Source organism: Pipistrellus hanaki (assembly GCF_964339955.1).
Source record: "Pipistrellus hanaki genome assembly, chromosome: 2".
In the NCBI taxonomy this organism is placed as follows: domain Eukaryota; kingdom Metazoa; phylum Chordata; class Mammalia; order Chiroptera; family Vespertilionidae; genus Pipistrellus; species Pipistrellus hanaki.
In genome coordinates this window covers 185,906,353-185,932,839 of record NC_140504.1, presented here as the reverse complement: position 1 = coordinate 185,932,839, position 26,487 = coordinate 185,906,353, and the positions used below count along the sequence as shown (strand labels likewise).

At 40.0% G+C, this 26,487-nt stretch overlaps 1 protein-coding gene across 1 annotated transcript in view; it reads left to right on the top strand.

Moving 5' to 3' along the window:
- The window catches only part of MACO1 (macoilin 1), a 57,031-nt gene that overhangs the window by 18,650 nt on the left and 11,894 nt on the right, over positions 1–26,487 (top strand). Inside the window, exons 4-7 of the mRNA XM_084874947.1 lie at positions 689–812; positions 2,261–2,439; positions 4,988–5,489; positions 25,545–25,703. Of these exons, the coding sequence (XP_084731073.1) occupies positions 689–812; positions 2,261–2,439; positions 4,988–5,489; positions 25,545–25,703 (964 nt within the window). The remainder of the gene's footprint in view (positions 1–688; positions 813–2,260; positions 2,440–4,987; positions 5,490–25,544; positions 25,704–26,487) is intronic.

Genomic DNA, 26,487 nt, shown 5'->3' with positions numbered 1-26,487 from the left:
CAGTTCTCTATTGATGGACATCTTAATTAATTCTATATTTTTACTATTGCAAATAATACAGTGCATAGTCTTATATATTTATCTCAAGGCTCTTAATTTCTGTAGGGCAGATTTCTGGAATTGGAATTTCTAGGTCAACAGTATAAGTATTTTAAATTTCATTTAAATTTGTCAAATTGCCTTTTAAGATGTTTGCCTCAATTTATATCATTGCTAAGTATGAGAATGAACCCTTCCTCATACCCTCCCTATATGAATTACATGTCTTAAATTTATGCTTATCTGATAGGTTAAAAAATGGAATCTCATTTTTAAAGTTTGTATGTCCCTAATCACTAGTAAAATTGAGCCTCTTATTATATGTTTTTAGCCATCTATGTATTTTCTTTTATGACTTATTATCATTGCCTTTCTGTTGATTTATAGGAGCTCTTTGTATGTTAGGGCTATAACTCCTTTGTTTACATATATTGTAAATATTTTCTGCCAAAATGTTTGTCTTTTACTTCTTCCTATGATTCCATAGCATCTTTTGTCATATAAAAGCTTTCAGTTTGTATTAAATTGCTTTTTAATTGTTTGAAAGTCTTAATGAAAGTAACTGTAGTCAAGGCAGTCTTTCAAACAAACCATCTGTTCTGTTAGTCAATGTATCATTGATGCTTGTCTCTCTGCTGCTTTTCCACAGAAAGAGGAGTGTGTTTGCCTACAGTGTCCCTCTGGATACTCTTTGTTTATATTGAAGCAGCAATTAGATTTAAAGATCTCAAAAATTTTCATGTAGACCTTTGTCGTCCATTTGCTGCTCACTGGTGAGTATTATGTACATTCTTAATCTATAATTCAGCTCAATGTTTTTAATGTAAATGGTAAATTCAGTTGTAAATTTTTACTTAGAGATTTTATAAGTAAAACCACATAACATGGAGGCAAGGAGCATGAGCTCTTTCTAGTCAGGCAAATGAGTGTTGGAATGCCAGCTCTGTCCCCTAACAGCTTTGTTGCCTTGAACGTGTTTATCACTGTCTCTAAGCCTTAGTTCTCTTACCTGTATATTGGGGACTTGTCTCATGGGGATATAGGAAAGATGAAATGAAGTGATATATGTAAAGTGTTTAACTTAATGCCAAGTACATAGGGATCTGATAAATGTTATCTGTTTTCATTATGATCAGGTATTGATTCTAAAAAATCTTAATGAAATATATGGCTATTTCATAAAGCATAAACGAACTTAACATTTTTCTTACCTAATTTATAAAAGCAAGAAAATATTAATGTTTAATGGAATATTATTACTGTTTAAAGGAATATTATTTTTTCTTTTAAAATATAAGTTAATATTAAGATAGTTTATTCACTTAACCTTAACCATGAAACTTTTGTTGTTGTTGTTAATTCTTATATGAGGATATTTTTCCATTGCTTTCCAGAGTTTTAAAATTAATGATTTAAAATTAATATGATTTTTGACAGTGTTTGCAGAGGCTTTGAAACAGACTGATGAGTTGAATGAAAATATTTCAACTTGTATTCCCCCAGGTAGCAAGAAGATTAAATTAGTCACTTGAATTTGACCCTGTTTTGTGGTATTAAAAAACAAATGATGTCCTTTTGATTTTTTAACACTTACGATATGTTTACTTATGATCCCTACTCCATTAGATCTTAAAAGCATACAGGTGCCCAAATTTTAATATTGCACAAGGCACTTCAGTGTTAACAACATTAGCCACTGTATCCAGCAATGACTGTGGTAACTTCTTGAGTTAGCTTGAAGAATGCCAACTCTGATGGGCAGCTTCTTATTGTCTGATGGTCCCACTGTTCTCTGGGGGTTTGTTCTACATACCAACTGCTTCTGATTTTCACAGCAGACATCCTATTTATGTGCTTGCTGAATGCTTAACTATTATCATCTAGAATTTATTTCTTTTTAAAAATATATATATTTTATTGATTTTAGAGAGGAAAGGAGAGGGAGAGAGAGAGAAACATCAATGATGAGAGAGATCATTGACCGGCTGCCTCCTGCACGCCCCCTACTGGGGATCGAGCCCGCAACCCAAGCATATGCCCTTGACTGGAATCGAACCCGGACCCTTCAATCTGCAGGCTGACACTCTATCCACTGAGCCAAAACAGCTAGGGCTAGAATTTATTTCTTAATTTCAGTCATAGGTGTCCTCATGTGCATGATGCACATGTTTTTTGTTTTGTTTTTAACTTGCAATTACTGGCTGGATTGTCTTCTTTCTAGTATTGGGTACCCTGTGGTGACTTTGGGCTTTGGCTTCAAAAGTTATGTAAGCTACAAAATGCGGTTAAGGAAGCAAAAGGAAGTACAAAAAGAGAACGAATTTTACATGCAGCTTCTTCAACAAGCCCTACCCCCAGAGCAGCAGATGCTACAGAAGCAAGACAAAGAGTCTGAGGAAGGTAGGTTTTTACCCTAAAGCTGTTGGCTCAATAGTTTAGTCATTATTATATTTTTCAGTACAATTTTATTTATATTTTTTGGAAAAGTTGCTAGGTCTTTGGAAGATTACCAAGGATTTCCTATTTTCTGGTATTCCTCATTAGGGCCATTGCTTTGTTTGGTCATGAAATATAGAATGTGAGTGATGTTCTCTACCTAGGATCTGAAGACCATGTACCTTTAAATATGTTTATTTTTTATTTTTTATTTTTATAGCTTATTCAGTATTTTTGTATTTTAATTGTTATAAATATTTTTAAATATTTATTCTCAGTAACAAAGTAGTATGTGTATATGTATGAGTTTGTACCTGAAGCAAGCCAAGAATCAAAGTATACATCAGATAGAGAAATAGACAAACAGAATTGTTTTGTAAGTCAAAATTTTTCTGAACAGAGCAAAGATGGATAAGTCCCATTTTAAATGGTTCATATAAAGCAATGTGGAACTTAAATGGCACCTTTTCTATAAGGATCTCTTTAATGATCATATAATTAATTCAATAGATGAATTTACAGCAGTACCAGTTTTCTTTGGTTTGATAGTTGAAAATTTGGGGTCATTATGTAGTTGATATATGCCGAATCTTATTCTTTGGTATGGTGCAAAAATATCTTCAAGTAGACTTTGATAAGTTGGAATGTGTAGACCTGATACAGAAATTTTTTTATAAGATACCTAGTAAATGATACAGACTTCTTTAAAAATTTTTTAAAATTGATTTCAGAGCAGAAGGGAGAGGGAGAGAGAGATAGAAACATCAGTGATGAGAGAGAATCATTGATTTACTGCCTCCTGCACGACTCCCACTGGGGATTGTGTCTGCAGCCTGGACATGTGCCTTGACCAGAGATTGACCGTGACCTCCTGGTACATAGGTTGATGCTCAACCACTGAGCCACATCAACCAAGCCAGACTTATTATGTCAAAGCTAGAGTCAAGGAAGAAAAATGTAGATTTGGATTCTAACATTACACTTCTTTTGTTTCATTTAATCTCTTTGTTTTTATTTTTATTTATTTTTTTAAAATATATATTTTATTGATTTTGTACAGAGAGGAAGAGAGAGAGAGAGTTAGAAACATCGATGAGAGAGAATCATCGATCAGCTGCCTCTTGCACACCCCCTACTGGGGATATGCCCGCAACCAAGGTACATGCCCTTGACCGGAATCGAACCCGGGACCCTTCAGTCCCCAAGCCAACGCTCTATCCATTGAGCCAAACCAGTTTCGGCTATTTAATCTCTTTGTTTTTAATTAAGTTATTAAGTTTTTTTAATTTAAACATCTTTTAAAATATGGCCTCTTATAAATATGGTCTGCTTGTGTCCTCTCACCTCAGTGATAGACAAGTTTGATTTGACTAATAAGTGAAGTATGATTTAATTATAAAATCCTCATCTCATTTTTTAAATTTCTTTATTGATTAAGGTATTAACATATGTGTCCTCATCCCCCCATTACCCCCAACCTTCCCACTCATGCACTCACCCCCCTGTTGTCTGTGTCCATTGGTTAGGCTATATTGGTTAGGCATACAAGTCCTTTGGTTGATCCCTCATCTTATTTTTGAGGCAAAGTTTTAGTGGCTTGTTTGGTGTTTATAAATGACTAGAGGTCCGGTGCATGAAATTCATGCATGGGTGGGGTTCCTAGGCCTGGCTGGAGATCAGGGCCAATCAGGTTCCCCACATCCCTGCCTCGATCCCTCCTTCCCTCACTGCCCACATGCTGCCACTGTGCTGTTCCCTGCCTTCTGACCTCCACTTCTCCTCCTTCCCTCACTGCCTGCATCCACCACCACCCAACCCTGGTTCCTCATCCCAGCCCTGGGCCTGGGCCTGGCCCTGGCCCTGATTGGGTGATTGGGACCTGCTGGCTAAGGAGAGGGACTGGGAGGTGGACTGGCAGGCCCTGATTAGGTGATTGGGGCCTGCTGGCTGGCAGGCTGGGGCCACAGGAGGTTGAACACCTGGCGGGGGTTGGGGGCCTGATTGAGGGAGGGGCTAGTGAGGGGGCTGAGAGCGGTTGGCCAGCTGGCCCCGCTCCCAAGAGGGGCCCAATGGGGCTGGGCCATCTGAAGGGGACTTGGCTGGCTTGCCCCACCCTCTATTGGGGTGATGGGGGTCAGGGCTGACCAGGGAGAGGGGCTGCAGGAGGTTTGGGGGGCTGATCAGGACCTCGATCGGGCTGGTTGGCCGCCCCACTGTGCATCATAGCGACCAGTCGTTCCAGTTGTTCTGGTCTCCCGTAGTTCTGGTTGCTTGGCTTTTATATATGTAGATGCAATTTTCTAAATATTTAGCTTCTCAGATTTATTTGGATTTGCTTCTTGAAGTTAGCATGATGTTGTGAAGTTACTGCTCCTAAGTAAGTGTGCAGATTAATATAGTGAGTTTCTAAGGGTAGATAATGCAGTTTGTTGAATCAGTCTCTTCTGTGTTTCATACAACTAAATATTCCGATGTGGATTTTTTGTTTGTTGGTTTGTTTTTGGTTTTGTAGCTGCCAAAGGATTACCTGATATGGATTCCTCCATCCTTATACATCACAACGGAGGCATCCCAGCCAACAAAAAACTCTCCACAACTTTGCCAGAGATAGAATACCGAGAAAAGGGGAAAGAAAAGGACAAGGATGCCAAAAAACACAACCTTGGGATAAATAACAACAATATTCTACAACCTGTAGACTCTAAAATACAAGAAATTGAGTATATGGAAAATCATATCAATAGTAAAAGATTAAATAATGATCTTGTGGGAAGTACAGAAAACCTCTTGAAAGAGGACTCATGCACTTCTTCCTCAAAAAATTACAAAAATGCCAGCGGAGTTGTGAACTCCTCACCTCGAAGTCACAGCGCCACAAATGGGAGCATTCCTTCTTCATCGAGTAAAAATGAGAAGAAGCAGAAGTGCAGTAGCAAGAGCCCAAGTACACACAAAGACTTAATGGAAAACTGTATTCCTAATAACCAGCTAAGCAAACCAGATGCACTGGTAAGGTAAGTGTGCCCGCTCTGTCCTTACCAACACTTTCCAGTAAACTTACCTTAGGTCTTGAAAGACAAGCACTTCTTTGGGCCTGTGGGAATTGTTGGTGATCAGATACTATAACTGTAGGCTGTGGCATTTGACATTTAGTGTTTATTTCACAAGGGTTTGTTGGCCCCGGGTGCCTTTGTCCTGAAGCATTGATTCCAGCTCTTTCCAGTGTTTTGAGTAAGAAGTGACAGTGATTACTTTCCACAGTTGACATATTTACATATAACTTGATTTTCTAGTGCCATGGAGAAGCTTATCTTTTGTCTCTGTCCTTTTTGCATATTCAAAGAACTTGTGGCATAGACACAAAAAGCAGAGTGTGTGTCCTGTTGATGCAAATCTCTTTGTCAGATAGATACCAAAAAGGGTGGTGGAAAATTGCCCTTACCATTTTGTGCTTGATTGTTTTTCTACTTAAAATGCAAATGATTCCCCAAATAACTCTGGGAAAGTTAGATTTGAAAAGTAATCTCTTTCTAAAAGTTCCATAGGTAAATACAATATTGGACATGGATTTAAATCAGAAATATTCCTTTTTCCATCTTTAATAAAATAATAACTTATTACCTTGACTGGCTCAGACTTAATTTTGCTGTATTTTATATTTTTGTGTATTCTATAAAATACCCATGTTCCTTGTACTCTCATATCTTTTAATTTGGAAACCAGGATCTAAACTAGAGTTTTTTTTAAAATATGTAACTGAAGGGGACAATTGTAACTCCCTCTAAGAGTTACCTTACAAGCCTCATCCTTTGGCTTGCTTAAGAATAATGTATTCTAGGGGAGAAGGTTTCCAGTGTTATAACTTATATAAATAAGATTATTAATTTCTTTTCATTTCTAATTGGTAGCTAGGTCAAGGGAAGTCTATTTGGGTCCTACTGCTAAAGGCTCTTGAAACTTTATAGCCCAGACACTTTTGGAAGCATACCCAGTTGTTGCTGATGTCAGGCTGATGTCCACCTCTGTTTGTCATGACATCATGCCCTGTACAGAAAGCACTCAGCAGAGAACCCTCCTGTAGATGCCCATGGGAGAAAGACCAACTAGTTGACCTTTTACTTCAACTATCTCACAGATTTATTATATGGTATAAATAAAAGCTTTCGATATCAAGCTTTTTGATATCCTTTCTCCTATACAATTTTAATAATAGCAGTCAACTCAAAACAATTTTCCTCTGTTGGGTATGGCAGAGAGAGCAGTCATGGCTCAGTCTTATGACACCATCTCACTTGGGCCTTCAGTTTGATTGACTCTACTTCCTGATCTACCTTCAGTAAAGAAGTTCGAGGACTCACTCAGATGGACAGTCTTCCAGTATGTGGTGGGTCCAGTGCCCCCGTGCCTCTTCCTGTGGTCACTAATGTGATGTGCCTGATCGGAAGGGTCTCAGAATATTACTCTGTTTTAGGGAATACCTTCTATCAAATACATGAGTAGAAAGTGTTGTATTTAAATAGTTTTGTAAGCTTCCATAGGATTATTTTCAACTTTTAATGTAATATAAAAAATATGGAGATGACCTAAGTATCCAACAATAGGAGATAAATATAAATAAATTATGGTTAATCTATTTGATGAACTTTTTAAAAAAATACATTTTATTGATATTTTACAGAGAGGAAGGGAAAGAGATAGAGTTAGAAACATCGATGAGTCATGGATCAGCTGCCTCTTGCACGCCCCCTACTGGGGATGTGCCTGCAGCCAAGGTACATGCCCTTGACTGGAATTGAACCCTGGACCCTTCAGTCCGCAGGCTGACGCTCTATCCATTGAGCCAGACGGGTTTCGGCTATTTGATGAACTTTTAATAAAGACATTACAATTATATTTTTGAGCCATATTAAACAATATAGGGAAGTGCTCATAACAATATTTTATAAAGAAAGTAAAAAGCATTTTTATTCAAAACAGTTTTTTTTAAAAAGCATACATAGGAAAATGATTTGAAGGAAGAGGAACCAAAATGATAACAATGGTTATTGCCCCATGGTAGTATTGAGGCTTTATTTTTTCTTTTTACTTTCATGCATTTTCAAATTTTTCTATGATGAACAACAATGAAAATTTATGAAAAGAAGACTATCTATCTGAGTAAATTATCCAGCTTGCTTGTAGAAGGTCTTATCACACTTCCTCTTGCCCTTCTTGGCGCTCTCCTGTTTCCTCTTGTTTGACTTCATGATGAATATTAATAAGACTGTAACTGATCCAAACTTGACGTGTTTGAATTGTTCGCTAGAGAGTGGGTTCAGATGGGGAGGGCTGGACTCTGGCTCCTTCAGGTGCAGCATAAACGGCTGACACTGCATATTAGCCCTTTGCTACTGCAGACACACCCAGGGTTGTGTGCAGGTCCAGGCTGGCTGTTGGGAGAATATTGAACTACCCCTTTAAATATATACTTTAAAAAATCGTTTGAAAGCCATTACTGTATTATTAGTAGTAAATTGATCGCAACACATTCTGTAACTATGTCTTTCTCAATATCATGGTTGAGAACTGTTATATTTAAGGAACCAATTCAGTGGCTTTTTTTTAGGTGGTGGGAATTCATTAGTATACTATGTTCAAAGAGAATTCTTGTAGATCATTATAGCTGTCAAAATAAGGTTTTATGTTCATTCCCTAAGAAAGGGCAAATAGTCCTTCAGATCTTTTTTCCATTTCTCCAAGCCCTTTGGATGTTCTCTAATGTGCTGTATATTAAAGGTTGTCAAACAACTGGGCACAGGCCAAATCTGGCCCACTGCCTGATTTTATAAAACATTTTATTTATTCACATAGTGTCTATGGCTGTCTTTGCACAACAGTGACAAGAGTTGAGTAGCTGTAATGGCTTACAAAGCCGAAGGTGTTTACTATTTAGCCCATCACAGAAAACATGCTGCTAGATCACTAAGGTTAAGGAATGTGGGTGATGGATCCTTCCCAGGAAAAGTTTGGAATTTGGTAAAACCAGCCCAAAGCCCTCTTTTGATTTGAGAAATACATATCTTACAAAATCACTTGAATTCTGCCAGCTTGGTTTCTGAATTCTTTACCCAAGGTATTTAGCAACAGACTTACAATGTTGGTAGCCAAAAATATTTTTAATTCTGACATGTGAAAAAATTCTAGACAAAAAACAGAAAAAGCAATGAGAAAGATCAGCTTTGTGTGAGTTTTAATTAAGTACTGGGTTAGAAAGAAGCAATGTAAATTAGAATGAGAGCCCTAGCCGATTTGGCTCAATGGATAGATTGTCCGCCCTTGGACTGAAGGGTCTGGGGTTTGATTCCCATCAAGGATATGTACCTCAGTTGTAGCCTTGATCTCTGGTCCTGGTTGGGGATTGTCTGGGGACAGTCAATTGATGTGTCTCTCTGTCTCTCCCACTCCTTCTAAAAATCAATGGAAAAATATTCTCAGGTGAGGATGAACAACAAAAATTAGGGGAGTTGCTTAGTGTTCTCCCCCCTCCTCCCAGTGCCATTTAAAAAATACTTTAAGTGTGAAATAATTATAGAAAATTTAGGTAGAGAAAAGGTGAAAATAGTCCCACCACTATCACACAAATTAGTTTGTTTGTTTTTTTAAATATATATTTTATTGATTTTTTTTTTTACAGAGAGGAAGGGAGAGGGATAGAGAGTTAGAAACATCGATAAGCTGCCTCCTGCATACTCCCTACTGGGGGTGTGCCCACAACCAAGATACGTGCCCTTGACTGGAATCGAACCTGGGACCCTTGAATCCGCAGGCTGACCCTCTATCCACTGAGCCAAACCAGTTTCGGCACAAATTACTGTTTAAATGTATTTTCATCAACTACATTTATATAATTGTGGCTACAGTGTTTGTATAGTTTTTTGTTCTGGGTTTTTTGTTGTTGTTGTTGTTGTTTTCTTATTTAAATAATATAGAAAGCCTTTTCCCAATTTAACCTAACCCTCATTTTCGCTTGAGGTGGAATATTCCATGGCAGGTCTGTGCAGTCACTCAGCAGTCTAAGCCTGGGCAGATCACTGTGGGACACCCGAGCTGCTTTCCTGCAGTTTCAGGGCCTGCAGGCAGGAGAGCCAACAGTTTTGTTTGCACTTGGCACAGTCTCCTCTCAAATACAGCTTCAGGACTCTGGGTTTTTTTGTTGGTGATTGTTACTTGTTTCAGTTTTCCTGGTTAAGAGAGAGAATTTAAAACTTTGAGTACAAGATGTAAAGTGTTCCATATTCTATAGAAGTATTGACGTAGAAGTCTCTTGGTTTATTTCCATGTCACTTTTTTGGTTCCTAAGACAGAAGATTCATCTTTTTTTATATTTAGTGCTAATTCTTAATAATATATCAATTATTTAACTTAGTTGAATAATGTCTGGTGTGAAGTCATAAAGGAAAAGTATCCACAGTTTGCCTAGTAGAAATGTATTCAACAAAATGGAGTAGAATTTAGAATGATGATTATTTTTTTGGAACAGCAAGAGATCTAAAAATCTAAACCAGCTTCCTCATCCCTTTTAGCAGTGAGTAAATGATAAATGAGCCTTAGAAGGCTGATGGCTAGTCCAAGTGACCCAGTTAGAGTGATGGTGCCAGGACCAGAACCAAAGTTTCTTGACTTCTGTCTTTCCTGTTATACCATGCTGCTTAGAAGAAGTTTATTGACCTGCTTCATTTTTCTGCTTTATATTTTAGTTTTAGTTTTAAATGCACATATAGATACAGTTGGTTTAAGCGTTGGCACCAGAGCTAGATTTTATGCTCCGATAGTTAACATTTTTAGAAGAAATGCTTAGAATTTAAGAATTCATTTATTTTTCTTCTAGAAAGATGCTGTTCTAAGTGTTTTAAAAAGTCTTGCTCCTGTTAAAGACACAGTGCATACTTATCTCAAAAGAGAAGGGGACCACCCTTGCGAGCTTACACCCTTGAGAATTTAACTCTGGTTAGGTCTAGCTTGGGAGTTAGTCTGGACCATCTGAGCATGGAATTTGCCTTTTAGGGATAATTATGAGGGTAGACTTAGCTTGACAGCAGCAGACCTAAGAACCCTGAACTAGAAGAAGTTAAGATAAGGGATGTAACCATCAGCTTACCCTGAGATGAGCCCATCATTGGCTGCTTAGAAGATCTCTGGTCCTGAGGTCTGGGCTTTGCTGAGATAGTAAGTTCTAAGGAAGTTTGAAGCCGTGGAATGGGAAGAGGGGCCTGTTCTTCAGAGGAAATCTGAAATCTGGAAAAAGTTGTAGTATATTGAATACCCGCTCTTTCATCTCTGTAAACTCATTTGGTTATTTCAAATACTAAAATATTGTTACTTATAATTTAGATTGTTTATACAATTCTGCTTATTTGGAGACTTGAGAGCCTGGCGGGGTTGGGAAGTGGAACTAAGAAAGAGAATAAGTTTATCAGGATATTCCCAGCAATCTCTAAGAACGTGGGGTCCTGCCTCAAAGGGGAACAAAGGGGAGGGGAGGAATAGAGAAGTACTTTTAAAATATATATATTTTATTGATTTTTTTACAGAGAGGAAGGGAGAAGGATAAGGATAGAGAGTTAGAAACATCAATGAGAGAGAACCATCGATTCAGTTGCCTCCTGCACACTTCCTACTGGGGATGTGCCCGCAACCAAGGTACATGCCCTTGACCGGAATCAAACCTGGGACCCTTCAGTCCACAGGCTGACGCTCTATCCACTGAGCCTAACTGGTCAGGGCGAGAAGTACTTTAAGAAATTTTAACTCATTTACTTGTACCGAAGAGTGTTTTAACTTACACTCATACCTAGGAACTAACTTATGTTACCAGATCTAGGTCTTAAGAGAAATTATATTCTTCGAGTGTATAGATTGATAACAATAGTCTTTATAATTAGGCTATACAATATAGTGTTCTAGTTCATTAGGAGGATATTGATGAGTATTGTGTGTTAGTAGGCTGTGATATGAGTTGAGTGTGTGACTTTCTAATTTAAGCTGATGGGAATGTCATTGCTCTTCATTCCACTTTCTAATCCAATAAGCCTTTTAAATACATGTTTTATAATTTTAGGTTTCTCTTAAAAGGGAGGATGAAGATAGCAAAAGCTAAAAAATAACCAGCTTTCCCCTTTTACTGGACTCGCCCAAATGTGGTTTGACTAGCAGTTCTGTCTTCTATACTTCTGAGTAATCTTATCTTCCAGATACCAGCACTTGAGATTGCTGTGTAACCTCTGACTTAGTGTGGTCTTGCTGTTTGGGGAAAAACAACAGGAGACAGTTTATAGTACTTCATATTTTTTGTTTCCCCACATTTTTAAGATGTTTATGTACAATCACAAATGATATATTATCCAATTATTGTGGCTCAGTGGTTAAGCATTGACCTATGAACCAGGAGGTCATGGTTCGATTCTCAGTTAGGCCACATGCCTGGGTTGTGGACTTGATCCCCAGTAGGGGTGATGCAGGAGATAGCCAGTTGATGTCTCTCTTTCATCAGTGTTTCTATTGCTTTCTCTTTTTTTTTTTTTTTTGCCTTCTTTTTTTTTTTATTGTTTAAAAGTATTACATATAGTAGTACATATATCTTCTTTTTTTCCCCATTTGACCTTTCTCCAGCCTCCCCCACCTCTATCACATCCCCTCATCCCACCCCCCAGTGAATGTTAAAATACATATTCATGGAAAAGAAAGGGTCATTTTTTAAAAATACTGGTTTTTAGTAATCAGATTCAGTATAATTTGGTGTGAATAACTGAAAAAAAGCTAAGTTAAGAGATTCCAAGAAGCCCCTATGTTGTTAGCTTAAGAAGCATTTCAAAGCAACAAGGAAAAATGAGGGCTAATACTCTTTACCAGAAGAACAAAGAGGCATCAGTTCTTCCTGCAACTATCCATCTTTCCTTTCCCTTGTAGGGAGCCATCTGGGTTCTGACCTGGATTGAAGTTAGGAGTGGGTGGTGTTGGCTTTTAGCTCCCAGAGCAGGGAAGGGAATGAACTTGTTAGTTCCAAGTTACAACAGAAAGTGGAAAAGATTCAGATCATGGAGTCCAAGATTGTAGACACAAAGCAGGAAAAGAATTTAAAGCCAAGACCTGACTATGGAGAAGAAACAAGACACAGCAGTCAATGCAGGAGTAAAGCCTATGAGCATTCCTGGGACAGGTGCCTTGGGGAGGGGCATGGCCTTATAGGAACCATTTCTGCCCTCCCCAGAACACTGAAGAGTACTCAGTGTGGAAATTACAATAGTTTTAAGTGGGAAGGTTACAAAGGATTCTCTTGAAAGATAGGAACCCATTTTAAAAGAAGGTAATTGGAAAGATGGATTATTAAAGGGGAAGTAGAAAAACATTATTTATTATGAGCCCATTACAAAATATGGGAGGATACAGTTCTCATGTACACAGAAAATTATTTGAAACTAGAGGCCTGGTGCACGAATTCATGCACCAGTGGGGTCCCTCAGCCTGGCCTGTGGGATCGGGCCAAAACTGGCTCTCCCACATCCCATAAGAGGTCCTGGGTTGCAAGAGGGTGCAGGCCAGGCCAAGGGACGCCACCAGTACATGATCAGGGCCGGGGAAGGATGAGGGAGTTTGGCCCGTCAGGGAGGGACCGCTGTAGGGCTCCAGGATGTGTCCAGCCCATTTTGCTCAGTTCTGATCAGCTGGACCTCAGCAGCAAGCTAGCCTACCAGTTGGAGCGTCTGCCTCCTGATGGTCAGTGCACATTATAGTTATTGGTTGACCAGCCGACTGTCTGCCCCTTGGTGGTCAGTGCACATCAGAGCGAGCAGTTGATCAGCCTTAGCATATAATTAGCATATTATGCTTTGATTGGTTGAATGGTCGACTGGACACTTAGCATATTAGGCTTTTATTACATAGGATAGTATATACCAAACGGTAAATTGTAGATGATTATAGGGGACTAGAGGTCTGGTGCATGAATTCGTGCACAAAGTGAGTTCCAGCCAGCCCACCCCGATTGGGTTGGCCATGGGGAGGGGCCTCAGGCAGTTGGCTAGCTGGCCCCGCCCCTCGTGGAACTTTTGGTTGAACTCCCAGTCTAACTCCTTGTCAGGACAATTTGCATATTAGCCTTTTATTATATAGGATCTTTACTCAGTAATTTCATTGCAGTGCAGTATAGTTCTCAAAATTGAGTTGCAGTGTAGCTCAAAGGCTTTCGAAGCTAGAAAACCTACAAATCACATTTGAACAGGCCAAGGACCAGACACCAGCATCAAACTTTGTTGTTCTTGACTATTGCTCCTTTCCTTGGTATTTCCCAGAAAGTTTTGAAAGTCAGTACTCTGTCAGTACTTTTTCGAAGGCTGTGCAGGGAGTTCAGGAATTTCTGGAAGTTACAAGGGAAGAAAACTGAAAGGGACTGCTGGCAAAAAAGCCATTCGCTTCAGCAGTGCTTGTTTGTTCTCCAGGGTTCTGTGGTATTGCAGCAACTGGAGAGAGCTCAGATCCCATGTTTCTGTTTGAAACTTTACTCCATGGAAATCTCCCTAACCTGGAAATAGGGTGACAGCTTATACATAGATCTGCTCCGTGCTCCAGTGAATTTGTTTGTTCTCTTTCGCATTTGCATGCATTTTACTGTGTGTCAGGAACAGTTTGCCGAAGGAAATCTGACATGGGAGACAGTGATTTGGGTGTTAAGCTTTTACCCTGGCTGCTTTCCCTGTATGTGCGGTCACATGCAGCTCAACCAGACAGCTGCTGCAAATGGCTTGCTTGACACCCTCCCCAGGCAGTGCTGGCTCCCAAAGCAGGCTGTCCATTTTACAGGTGCACATAGTAGTTTATTTGTAACAGTAGCATTTCCAGCTGAGAGGCAAAATTTAGAATGAAGATTATGAAAACTGGACACGTGGAGGTTCTAACTAGATGAAATTTATTGGATATAGCTGCTAGTAATTTACTTGAAATTAAGTGGAAAAAATAAGTTGTAGAGCCAAGTTTGGTGTGTTTGCTTTCTCTCTGTGGGAACATGTATTTGATTTATGTTTGTCTAGCATTGTCTCTGAGTGGATTATGTTCTCAGACCTGATGTATTTTCATTTTCCGCCATGCTTATAATATTTAAGGTACCTATAAGTTTTATTTGGTTAGCTCTGTTTATATTAATTCACAATATAGTTTGAGTTTATTTTAATAATTGCAGTGATTTAAAACTATACTATTCTTGGGATAAATGTGGCAATAGAAGCATGATCATTTTATACTTAAACAGGCTGTTTTTTTACTTGAAACCCATATAGCACTTTAGTACCTAGACATTAATAAATTTAAGCCAGCAATTCACTTAATGAGCCCATACCCAGGTGGTCAAGGAAGATACTTATCTATGTTGTACGAATATATGAAGTTTGAAATAACACATTATCTGGGGGCAGAGTCTGCATTAGGAAAATTTTTATGTTGAGTACTAAGACTTCATTCTAATGAAACAGATTGCAGTTTCCTCCCTAGAATTCAGAAGGAACTACTCTAAAACTTTGAGTCAGTACCCCTGCTGGCACATAATGAATTGAGATTTGCAGCTAAGGGGATTAGAGGTGGATTCCCTGAAGCTGAGGTACTTCTAGCAAAAGGAACTATGTTCTTCAAATGTTACTCACGCTATCATTTAGAAACTGGCTCTTTGAATACTTTGACAGTCAACATGAGTATACTTCAGTCTGTGCACATTTTGGGGGATTTTGAGCTCTTTTTTCTAGCCAACTGAGACTGTGGCAAGAACACAAAACAAATTTTGTGTTTGTTGATTATTGTTTTGTTTTTATGGGGAAAATGCAACTCTTCTCTCTCATAAGGTGCATTTCACCTTTTTTGTATTTTTAAAACATTTTTATTGATTTGAGAGAGGGAGAGAGAGAAACATCAATGATGAGGGAGAATCATTGATTGGCTGCTTCCTTCAAGCCTTGTACTGGGGATCAAGCCTGCAACCTGGGCATGTGCCTTTGACTGGAATCGAACCCAGGACCTTTCAGTCCATAGGTCAACACTCTACCCACTGACCCAAACCAGCTAGGGCCACTTCACTTTCTTGATAGAACACTATAACAGATTTAAAGCAGAAACACAGAATAATGAACTCAAAAGGAACACTGCCCTGACCCTTCCCTTGGCTCTAGAGCGAGTGCTACAGACGCACCCACTATGAAGAAGTGAGACAGGGCTCAGGCATGGGGGGAGGCCAGGGTTCCATCATCCGTATTTAGTACTGCACCGGGCACCAGAGCGTTTGGGGCACATACTCTTCAAAACAGGACAGCTAATGTGGCTTGAGTAAGGGGGAGGAGGAAGCGAGAAGGGGGGGGGGGGGCGGGGAAGATGGTGGTGGTGGTGGTGGTGTTGCAGGCCCAATGTTGCTAAATCTGGTATTTTGAAGAGATGCCGAAAATAGATATCTTTATGTGAAATCTACCAGTTTAAAAAATTGTTTTTAACATCATGCGGGGAAGGGTCAAACAAAATTAGTTCACCAGTTTGCACCTGACCCTTCCTGTTATTCTTACATTTTTTCCCCTCCTACCCCATGACCCCACTAATCCACCAATCAAATTTGACTCTTATAGGAAGGACTTTTGTTAGGGATTATCTGGTAAATCCCATTAACTAATTTGCCATGTACTATTGGGACCTTTTTGCCTCCTCTTTATTAGTTCCTTGTGCTCCTGGAAAACATGCACTTTTGACAGCACTCCGCCCCCAAAGACTAACTCTTTATAGTTTAATCCTCACATCAACTAGGAGGCTTTCAGATCACTTAGAAGAGAGGGGACAGCCTTGTGATAAGAAGGCAGTTTAGGTTTCTGGTGTTCCTCAAACAAAACAGCACTGCTTAGGCCTCCTATACCTAGGACTGGTGACTTCTTCCATGCCAAGATGTTTTCTGCCATGATTTTAGAGCAAAACACACACCAAAACTTGGGACATGGACACTAGTTATTCACAGGTTTCACAGGCCACTAGTTTAGAATTTGGACCTTTTAGTACCATCCCTTGTAATGTCAGGCATGATGTCAAAGAAACGCCTGCTCTCCTCTTTCCTTAGGGTGCCAGAGCAGGACAATAAACTGTAGCTCTAGAATCCAGATTTAGAACACTATTGTTTTGATGGGAACTGATGAACCGAATGTAGATTTAGGAACTGAACCATTATCTACTTCAGAAAGTTAAGTCCCCCTTTTTTTTGGAATGACCTAAAAAGTTTATAAAGTAAAAGAGTTGGATTTTCCCTAAGACTTTCAGAATATTCTAAAACTGGTCTATAACATGGGAAGATCTAAGAGCAACAGTGAAAACTATGGGAAGTCCATTAACAGCCTCCTCTATTAAAATAAACTTTCTCCCAATTATAAAATAACAATTAAAGTGTTGAAAATAAGTTGTACCCTGTTTCCCCGAAAATAAGACAGTGTCTTATATTAATTTTTTCTCCCAAAGTTGCGCTAGGTCTTATTTTCAGGGGATGTCTTATTTTCGGGGAAACACGGTATATGTTGATTATATCCAACTTTTAAGATAAAGAAAAGATAGTCTATATATGTGTGTGTGTGTGTGTGTGTGTGTGTGTATACTATATAATAAAAGTAATATGCAAATTAACCATCATTCCACTACGGCCGCAAGCCATGCTCACAAGCCAATCAGGAGCAAATATGCAAATAAACCCAACCAAGATGGCTATGGCCACAGAGAGCAGAAGGGAGGCTTGGGTTTCCCCGGCGATGGAGGGAGCCAAGCTTTCCAACTTACCTTGCCTGCCTAGGCCTCCACTCAAGGCTGTAAAGTTTCAATTATAGAAGATACATAAGTCCCAACAGAAATGGCTGCCGCCATGGAGTGAGCAGGAGGCTTGGCTCCGTTCCAGGCTACAGAGTTTCAATTGTAGAAGATAAATAAACCCCAGATACCAGGGCCTCTGCTTGGGTTGCCAGGGGATGTGGTCGGCCTGCAAACCACCACAGGCCCCTCACCCAGGCCTCCCCATGCCCCAAGAGAACTCCCACCCTGATCTGGGACATCCTTCAGGGCAAACCAGCTGGTACCCACTCGTGCACCAGGTCTCTATCCTATCTAATAAAAGAGTAATATGCAGATTGACCATCACTCCAACACACAAGATGGCTGTCCCCATGTGGTGAAAGATCCTGCCCCAATGTGGACACAGATGGCCAGCAGGGGAGAGCAGTTGGGAGGGACCAGGCCTGCAAGGGAGGGCAGTTGGGGGTGATAAAGCCTGCAGGGGAGGGAAGTTATGGGTGACCAGGTTGGCAGGGGAGCAGTTAGGCATCAATCAGGCTGGCAGGGGAGTGGTTAGGGGGTGATCAGGCTGGCAGGCAGAAGCAGGTAGGGGCAATCAGGAAGGCAAGAAGGCGAGTGGTTGGGAGCCAGCAGTCCTGGATTGTGGGAGGGATCCAGATTGGAGAGGGTGCAGGCTAGGCTGAGGGACAGCTCCTCCTCCGCCTCCCCCATGCACGAATTTCATGCACCAGGCCTCTGTGTGTGTGTGTGTGTGTGTGTGTGTGTGTGTGTGTGTGAGTATATGTGTATATTTCAGAGAGGAAGGAAGAGAGATAGAAACATCAAGATGAGAGAGAATCATTGATTAGCTGCTTCCTGTGCAGCTGATCAATGGGGGATTCCTATGAGGGATTAAGCTCACAACCTGGGCATGTGCTCTTTACTGGAATTGAACCCAAGACCCTTCATTCTGCAGGTCAATGCTCTATCCACTGAGCCAAACCAAGTAGGGTACGACTATCTTAATATATAGCCTCCAAGTCGTTTTTCTTTTTTTGTTCTTTTTACTGACTGTATCATTGAGCATGCTCCCTTGTCATTGATTATTCTTCCTCAAGGGTTTTTTGATGGTTGCATGTCAGACAGACACATGGATATACAATTTAGCCAACCTCTGTTGATTATTTAAGTGTTTCTTAATTATAAGTAATGCTGCAACAAACACACTTTTACACATATCTTTCTATCACCAGTCTTCTGAAGAAATATTGGGAGTAGTATGCTGCATCAACAGATATGAACATTTTAAGGACTTTTACAAACTATCAAATCTGACCACATCCTTTAAAGACCTAATTAGAAATACTAGTTTGTGCACTTACACCTGTATTCTTGAAGGATTTCAAGAAGTCAGTTGTTCATTTCTCAAAACGACCAGTTGTGTGAAGGTCTCTGGGATTCCTTTTCTGCATTTCTTTGCATTCCTTAATGAAAATGAATGTGTCTGCCTTTTGTGTTTGGCAGATGAGGGAGCAGAGGCAGAAGCTGTTTTGTAATATGCTTTCACCTAGTAATTAGGTCATCAGGCTGCTGCTTATTTTTGGATGCGTGCCTGGTAAGCAGTTGTGAGACCTGAGGCAGCTTTATTTTGCTGCTTCCGAAGCTGTGGTTCATAGGATATACCTGAGCAGCTTCAAGTCAGTGATGAGATATTTTCACGTTTTAATGAGAAGGACCCATGCTGCCTGTCCTATCAGTGTGAGTGAACTGGAAAGGGGAGAGGGGAAGGAGTTATGGAGAGGATAAAGACTATTTGGGGGTAGGCGAACAGATCTTTGATTTATGAGCTCAGCTTTCTGCATAGACAGCTGTGCCGTCCCTAAGCAAGTCTTGTTTTGTATGATTAATGTGTACCAGGGGATCTCCTAATGGAATTAGATACTTACCAAGATGGAGCAGTTGCTCTTCATTCATTCTTTTTCTGCCTTCTTGATAAGCAAGAACCTACTTGCCCCTTCTCCTTCAGCCATTATTTAAATTAAATATCTGACAGCCTGCTATAGATAGGTTTCTAAAGCCGCCTCTGTCATAACACTGATCTGTCCTTTTTAAGGACAGAGTGTGGGTCAGAGACATGGTCTGGAAGGATTGGAAGAAACTAGAAATGTGGTTCCAGCTTCTAATTTGATAGCACAATTGGTTCCTGGCTTCAGAAAACTTACTGTCTTTTTAGAAATAAGACACATGGGAAACGACTAAAAACCAGAACAAATTTTAAAAAGTACAAGGAAATGAATGGTTTCATGCCAAACAAGAAGCATTCACAGTAACGGCTTTCAGATTTCAGAAAGAGAGGCAACTTTGGGCCCTGGAGATCAGCACCTCATGCTGGAAAGTTTGTGCAGTTGTTTGTTTTTACTTTTTTAACTGGGCCTTGGAGAATGAGTAAGATTTGAAAGTTAGAGTCCGTTCCTCCCAGGTCAGTGGTATAATTAAAGGCAGAAGATGTTTGGAAGCGAGGAGTCGGTGATTTTGACTGTGCGACAGGTTTTGTTCAATCACTTGGCTGTATGATTTGGAGAGGACCTGAAGCCCTTTTCTTAGAAAGCAAGCAGAAGTGTCAGGGCCGTGTTGTCCTGGAGAGCCGGTAGCATCTCTGTCACTAGCACTTAAGAGTTCAGAGAGAGCCGAAACCGGTTTGGCTCAGTGGATAGAGTGTCAGCCTGCAGACTGAGGGGTCCCGGGTTCGATTCCAGTCGGGGGCATGTACTTGGTTGCGGGCACATCCCCAGGGCGGGGTGTGCAGGAGGCAGCTGGTCGATGATTCTCTCTCATCGATGTTTCTGGCTCTCTATCCCTCTCTCTTCCTCTCTGTGAAAAATCAATAAACATATTAAAAAAAAAAAGAGTTCGGAGAGAGCCAGCAGGGCCCAGGCTCCTTATCTTCCTGATGGGCTCATGGGGCCCAGCCAGCAGATAGACACGAAGGTAGTTTTATGGAGTGTGACTCAGAGTGTTTAGGGAACCTAGTTGTTCCTAGGTAAAGTCCTGGCTGAGAAAAGGTCTCCCTGCTTTTTGTAAGACTTGCTTCCTGGGGAAATTTACTGCCCCAAAGCCTTAAGTTCCTCTGAGCTTCTCAGTTAGGCCTCAAAGCTTCGGGCTTTATTAAAACATTGAAGTTATTGGAGCCTTTTAAACTTTCAATGAAATCATCTTACTGTGGGCTGTAATTTAAGTTATTCACAAAAGACAAGGATTACAGATATTCAGACATAAATATCTTCCAATGTTTACCTACACTTACTAGTAAAAACAATATCCCTTTCAACTAAAAGCTGACACTTAAATACTGTCCTTTGTTTTACCACCAGGTATACTTCAAGGTACTCAAAGATATTTTTCCTATTTAACCTGCCTGAAAGGCTAATATTTGAGATTCATTCTTCTGGAGGTTATTGAAATGTAAATCTTTTCCTATTAAAATTAAATAATTATCCACGATTTACATTGTAACGTGCCTTAGGTGAGAAGGTGAGAGAGAGTTAAGGTTTGGAGTGGGTAAGAGGAATCCTCACCTTGTCAGTTGTGCTTTGAAGTCAGCCCAGCAATCAGAGTGCAGACCTGAGAAAGTTCTGCTCTGGATGGTCCCAGCTCTCTCTCGCTTGAGAGTTAGAGTTCAGGTGTAGCTTCACAAGCTTAGAAGTTGAGTGCTGTCTTCTAAAATAATCAGTGAAGTGTCTAGGAAAGGTGCCTGGGCCTAATAGTAACATTTTCAGTTGGCTAGAACCTTGGTTTGTTGAACTGGCACAAATGGATTTATTTATTGGACATAGACTGGCTTTGCCATGGGCCCTGTCTGTATTCCAAGTGGTGACACCATTAGGCAGCCTTTGTGGGGGTGAGTAGTGCCACAGGAGCTGGGCAAGCTGGAAGAGCATTTATGGCCTGCCTAAGCCTTACCAAAGTTTGCCTAAGATGTCTGGCGCCTCTCTCTCTCTCTCTCTCTCTCTCTCTCTCTCTCTCTCTCTTTCTCTCTCTCTCTCTCTTGATGAGGTTGCAGTTCTACTGGAAGAAATTTGCCTTTACCCCTTAACCTTCTATTATTCAGCAAAGAGAGGAGGATTTAGCTATCAAAAATGGGGAATGAGCTCACAGATGAACTTTTTTCCTTCTTTTTTCGATCCATATTTACTGAAATGTGTTTTAGGGTTATAAACTATTACTTCTGTCTCATGTTCTTCCTGACCACTTGCTTTAAATTTATGTTATAGCTATTGACATTTTAATAAAATCTCATGAATACATTTGAAGATTTTGCATTAACTTCTTAACACAATTTACTCAATTCTTCTTTGTGCATCACATCAATTATATATCTGTACTAGAGGCCCGGTGCACAAAATTCGTGCACTTGGAGGGGGGGTTCTTCAGCCCAGCCTGAGCCCTCTTGCAGTCCGGGAGCCTTTGGGGGATGTCCGACTGCCACCGAGGCAGGAGAGGCTCCCATCACCACTGCTGTGCTCGCCAGCTGTGAGCCCAGCTCAGGGCTTCTGGCTGAGTGGCACTTCCCCTGTGGAGTGCACTGACCACCAGTAAGGGACAGCTCCTGCATTGAGCATCTGCCCCCTGGTGGTCAGTGTGCATCATAGCTATTGGTCGTTCTGCTGTTTGGTCAATTTGCATATTAGCGTTTTATTATATAGAATTTTTACCTATGAAGTATCGACCTTCAGCGTCAAAGGAGTAAGTATATCATTAAGACAGGTAGTAGTTATCTATCTAATAAATGCTCCTGCTCTTGACTGGCTTGATTCAGTTCAATGTACTTATTACATAATTCATTTAAAACTCATTCAGACACTTTCTAATAACCATATGCAAAAACTGAACTGTATCTTCAAAAATAAGGTTGCGTAGTACATTCACACAATGGAAATTATGCAGCAATGAAATTATTTATAAAAACTTTATAATGGCTTAAGATTTATAAACTGTTACATGTGTTACTCTCTCACCAAATATTAAAAATATTTACATGTGTGAAGAAAGATACAGGAAAAAAAGACAGAAAATGAGTAAACCAAATGTGAATAGTGAGTGGTTCTGTCTGGATGAGAAGATTATGAGTTATTACATTTTTATTCTTCATACTTTTCTGTTGTTGTATGCAGTTTTTTAAAACCATAGACTGGGTACCACTTCTATAATGAAAAATAAACCCAATAAGGATCAGGAATCAAACTATGACCTCCTAGTTCACAGGTCGACATTCAACCACTGAGCCACACTGGCCGGACAGATCAGTGTTTCTTAAACTGGATAATGCTGGTGCTAACTCATAGGTTTGCTGCAACTGTTTGGAAAACAGTAATTCAAAGTTTTACAAAATTGATGGTAGCAGTTATGAAAATCCTGAAGCATTTTAAAATGTTCTGTATCTTGTGAAATTATTTTATTTTTAAAAATAAACCTTTTATTGAATTTTAACACACATCCACAAAAGTACACAAATCTTAAGTTACAACTTATAAGTTTTCAACATACCTTCATAACCACATCATTTTATATATTTTTTTGTTTTGTGCTGCTATGTCTCTGACAAAATTTTCATAGTACTACTTTTAAAAATACATTGTTGGTTAGTGTTCTGTGGTTTCCATAAATTACATTCTAGGTGTTCTGCACTTTTTGCTCTCATAACTTTTTTAACTCTTTGAGTTTTTACATTTTTCAAGGAGCTCTAAAATTTCATTCAGAATATTGCTATTCTTAGTGCATGGCAAAAAAAAAATTGGCTTTTATCAATTAAAAATGAAAAAAAGTTAATAAGTGCAAATTATTGACATCTAGCCTGTGCAGATTTAATTTTTCTTTCATTCCCAGTGTGGCACACGTTTCCCCCAGTTGGCTGGTTGTGTGGAACTTGATTCCTGTGCCTCTGCCCATGATACAGCTCAGGTTGCTAATCTGAAGAAGCAGATCAGCAGCCAGCAGTAAGTGTGTCAGGCCTAGAAATGCTAGACCGGCTGGGAGGAACTTTACAGACGTTAGCTTCAGGTGGGGAAACTGAGGCCTGGAAGGTTACATGCTTCCTCAGGGTCACAGAGTTGGCACCAGAACTGAGTCTAGAACCCCATTACTAAACCATGCTAAATCCCTATTCTCATCTTAAAATTCACCCTTTCTACTGAAAATGCAACCCTCAGACTGCAAAATCAACTTCTGAAGAAAGATAAATTACCTACCACGTTTTCCAGCCAAACTTCTTAATGGGGATAACTTGACAACATTGATCTATTTTGGAAAATATCCCTTGGGTTACTTCGGGCAAATGAGGGATGGTGTGGGATGGTATAAATGCCGTCAGTAATTGTTTAGAGCAGTTCTGGGAGGACATTCAACTGGAATAACCCTGACAATAGGGAAAGTGTGGCGTGATGTTGACTTGTGACCCTTCCCTGGGGAGCAGCGGTGTCAGGAGACCTGACAGAGCTTCTGGAACACAAAGTCCCCAGTCTGTGCTCCCCGTCACTGGGCAGGTAGACTACTGTGCCTTCATCAATGTTATATTCCTTATTGTTTTTGAGATTTTGTTTCAATTGGCGAAAGGTAGTTAAGTAAATAAGGCTGCTCTTTAGTTTGCTAAGAGAGGCCAGGGAATATATTTAGTAAGTACTAATAACTGTGGTGGGCCCTGGGGATTTAGTGCTAAATAAAACATGTCTGTCAGTACTTAGTCTGTGGAGCTGGCAATCCATCGCTTTCCAGAAATCCTTGGTTCTGTTGGTATGTTGTTTAGGGCATTGCACAAATCTCATCAGAGCACACTGATTTCTGCCTTCCTATAAGTTTGTAGAGAAAAGTGTCTTCTGAGTCTCACATGGCAGCCATCCTTGGTCTAACCTCTAGTGCCACTCGCTAAAGTTCCATCCAGCAGACCCATTCTATCCTTTCTCACTCTGTTCCCGGAGGACAAGCCTTTCTCAGAGTCTCTGCCCCTCAAATATCTATGGCTGCTTCTGCCTTTGAGCTTTTGGACATGTTTTCTCCCTTATTTAGAATGCCCTTTCCTCCCCTTTGTTTCTCCAAATCCTGTCCAACCGTTAAGACCCAACTCAGTTCCCATCTTCTCTCCTCAAAACCCATGTGACATTCTACCCATACCATGCTATGGATGATATAACTATAATTCAGCCTGCTGGTGAAGAGTGGACTCTGGAGCTAGCCTGTCTGTGTTACCTTGGCCAGAAGCTTTTCTGAGCCTAGATTTCTTAATCTTTAGAAATGAGAATAATAATTGCACTTAGCCATAAGTTGTGTAGAATGAATGAGTTCATAGTATTAAAATCCATAGAACAATGCCTGGTCCATAAGTTCTCATTAAATATTAGTTATTATTCCTTCTAGCATGTATGTAATCATGGCCTTACTTGTGGTGTTTAACAGTTTTAAATATTTATTGGCCCCTGGTGAAATTGTAAAGTCCTCTCATGAAGAAAGTGGCTTGATTTTATACTTTTTATTGAGCTTTTCTAGCCATACATGTGCATACAATCGTTCCCCAATACGTGAAACTAATGCTGTATTAAGTAAAGAAAATAGGTGGAACAGAAGTAAGGAATTGAAGAGAAAATATAGGCTTCAGTTCACAGATGGTGTTTTCTTATGATTCTTAGAGCATGCAATTTGTTCTTTTTTTCTTTCCTTGTCATGAGTCTAATGAGCTCTTCTGTCACACTCACCAGAGTATGAACATCCTTTAGCAAGGATGCTAGAAATTTCAGGAGGTTGTTTCAGACACTGTTTTCTTCTAGGCTTGTGCTGGGATGGAATCTCAGACAGTAGATTCTGATCTATCTGAATATCTCAAAGCAGGTGGGTCCTGAGCTGGGTGTTACTAACATACCTCCCTTGCTGAAGGGCATGGGCAATTCACCATTGGGAGGGGACCTTACCCTTCAGCCACCCTCTCTTTGCCTTTCCCTCCTCCTCTATTGGCAGCTTAGATGTTCGCAAGCACCATCTTTACCTGTCAGTGTTCACAAACATTTGGGGGATATCAGAGGTTACCTTCTGGTGGGAAGAGGTGTGGACCCAAGCAGAAGCTTTCAATAAAGAGCCAATTGCAGATAGGAGTTACGGTGATGGCAGGAACTGCCAGAGGGGTCCTCCGCCATTCACCCAGCTGTCTGGGGCTTTAGCCAGCGTATCCACAGAGCCCCGTGGGTGCCCTCTCTGTGATGAAAATGCTGTGTTTCTTCTCCTAGGCTGGAACAAGACATTAAAAAATTAAAGGCTGACCTGCAGGCCAGCAGGCAAGTGGAACAAGAGCTCCGCAGTCAAATCAGCTCCCTCTCTAGCACCGAGCGAGGGATCCGCTCAGAAATGGGCCAGCTCCGGCAGGAGAATGAGCTGCTGCAGAACAAGTACGTGCACCTATCGGGCCTTTTATGAGCCACGTGGCCTCACTGCTTCTTTTGTTTCCAGGGATTGGAGCACAAGATTCATGATGACAAAGGGACCGAGCAGAGAGGTTTTCAAATAAATGTATAAAATGTTTAATTTAATACCAGATAATCCAACATGTTATAAAATCTGTAAGAACCTATTTCATTTCAACAAAAGCTTATTAATATTGCTATTTTGTCTTCTCTCATTTAATGACTTCTCTTAATTTAAAACAGTTATCAAGCTTTTATGATTATATACGGAAAGTTGACAAGTATTTCTGCCACAATTCGAAGCTCTTGCTCCTTTGAGTGAAAGGTTCCAGACATTGAACTCTATTTACTTTGATTTCCAAAACTAAATTACATTGAACTTTAATTTTACTTGAAGAGGCAGGCAAAAAGCCAACTCTTCTGTGTGAATTCTTATACTTTCTATTAATTCATTCTGGAATTATTTCTTGACTCAATATGGGTCTGTCCCTTTTTTTTTTTTTTTTTTTTTTTTTTAAATTTCTTCACACTGTGTGTCTGCAGTAGGCTTTGGATTTTCTGGACTTGCCCCATCAAAAGAGTAGTTCTTCAACATTTTTAAGGAATGTAACTCAAAAGTTCAAGCATTATAGGCAAATAACCTCACCACTGTTTTTGACCCACATATGTGGTGGCTATAGCATTGATACATAGAGAACATCTCACCCTTATTGATATATTTAGATAAACTGACCTTATATTGTTATGTTAAGCTGGGGGTGGTTGTAGG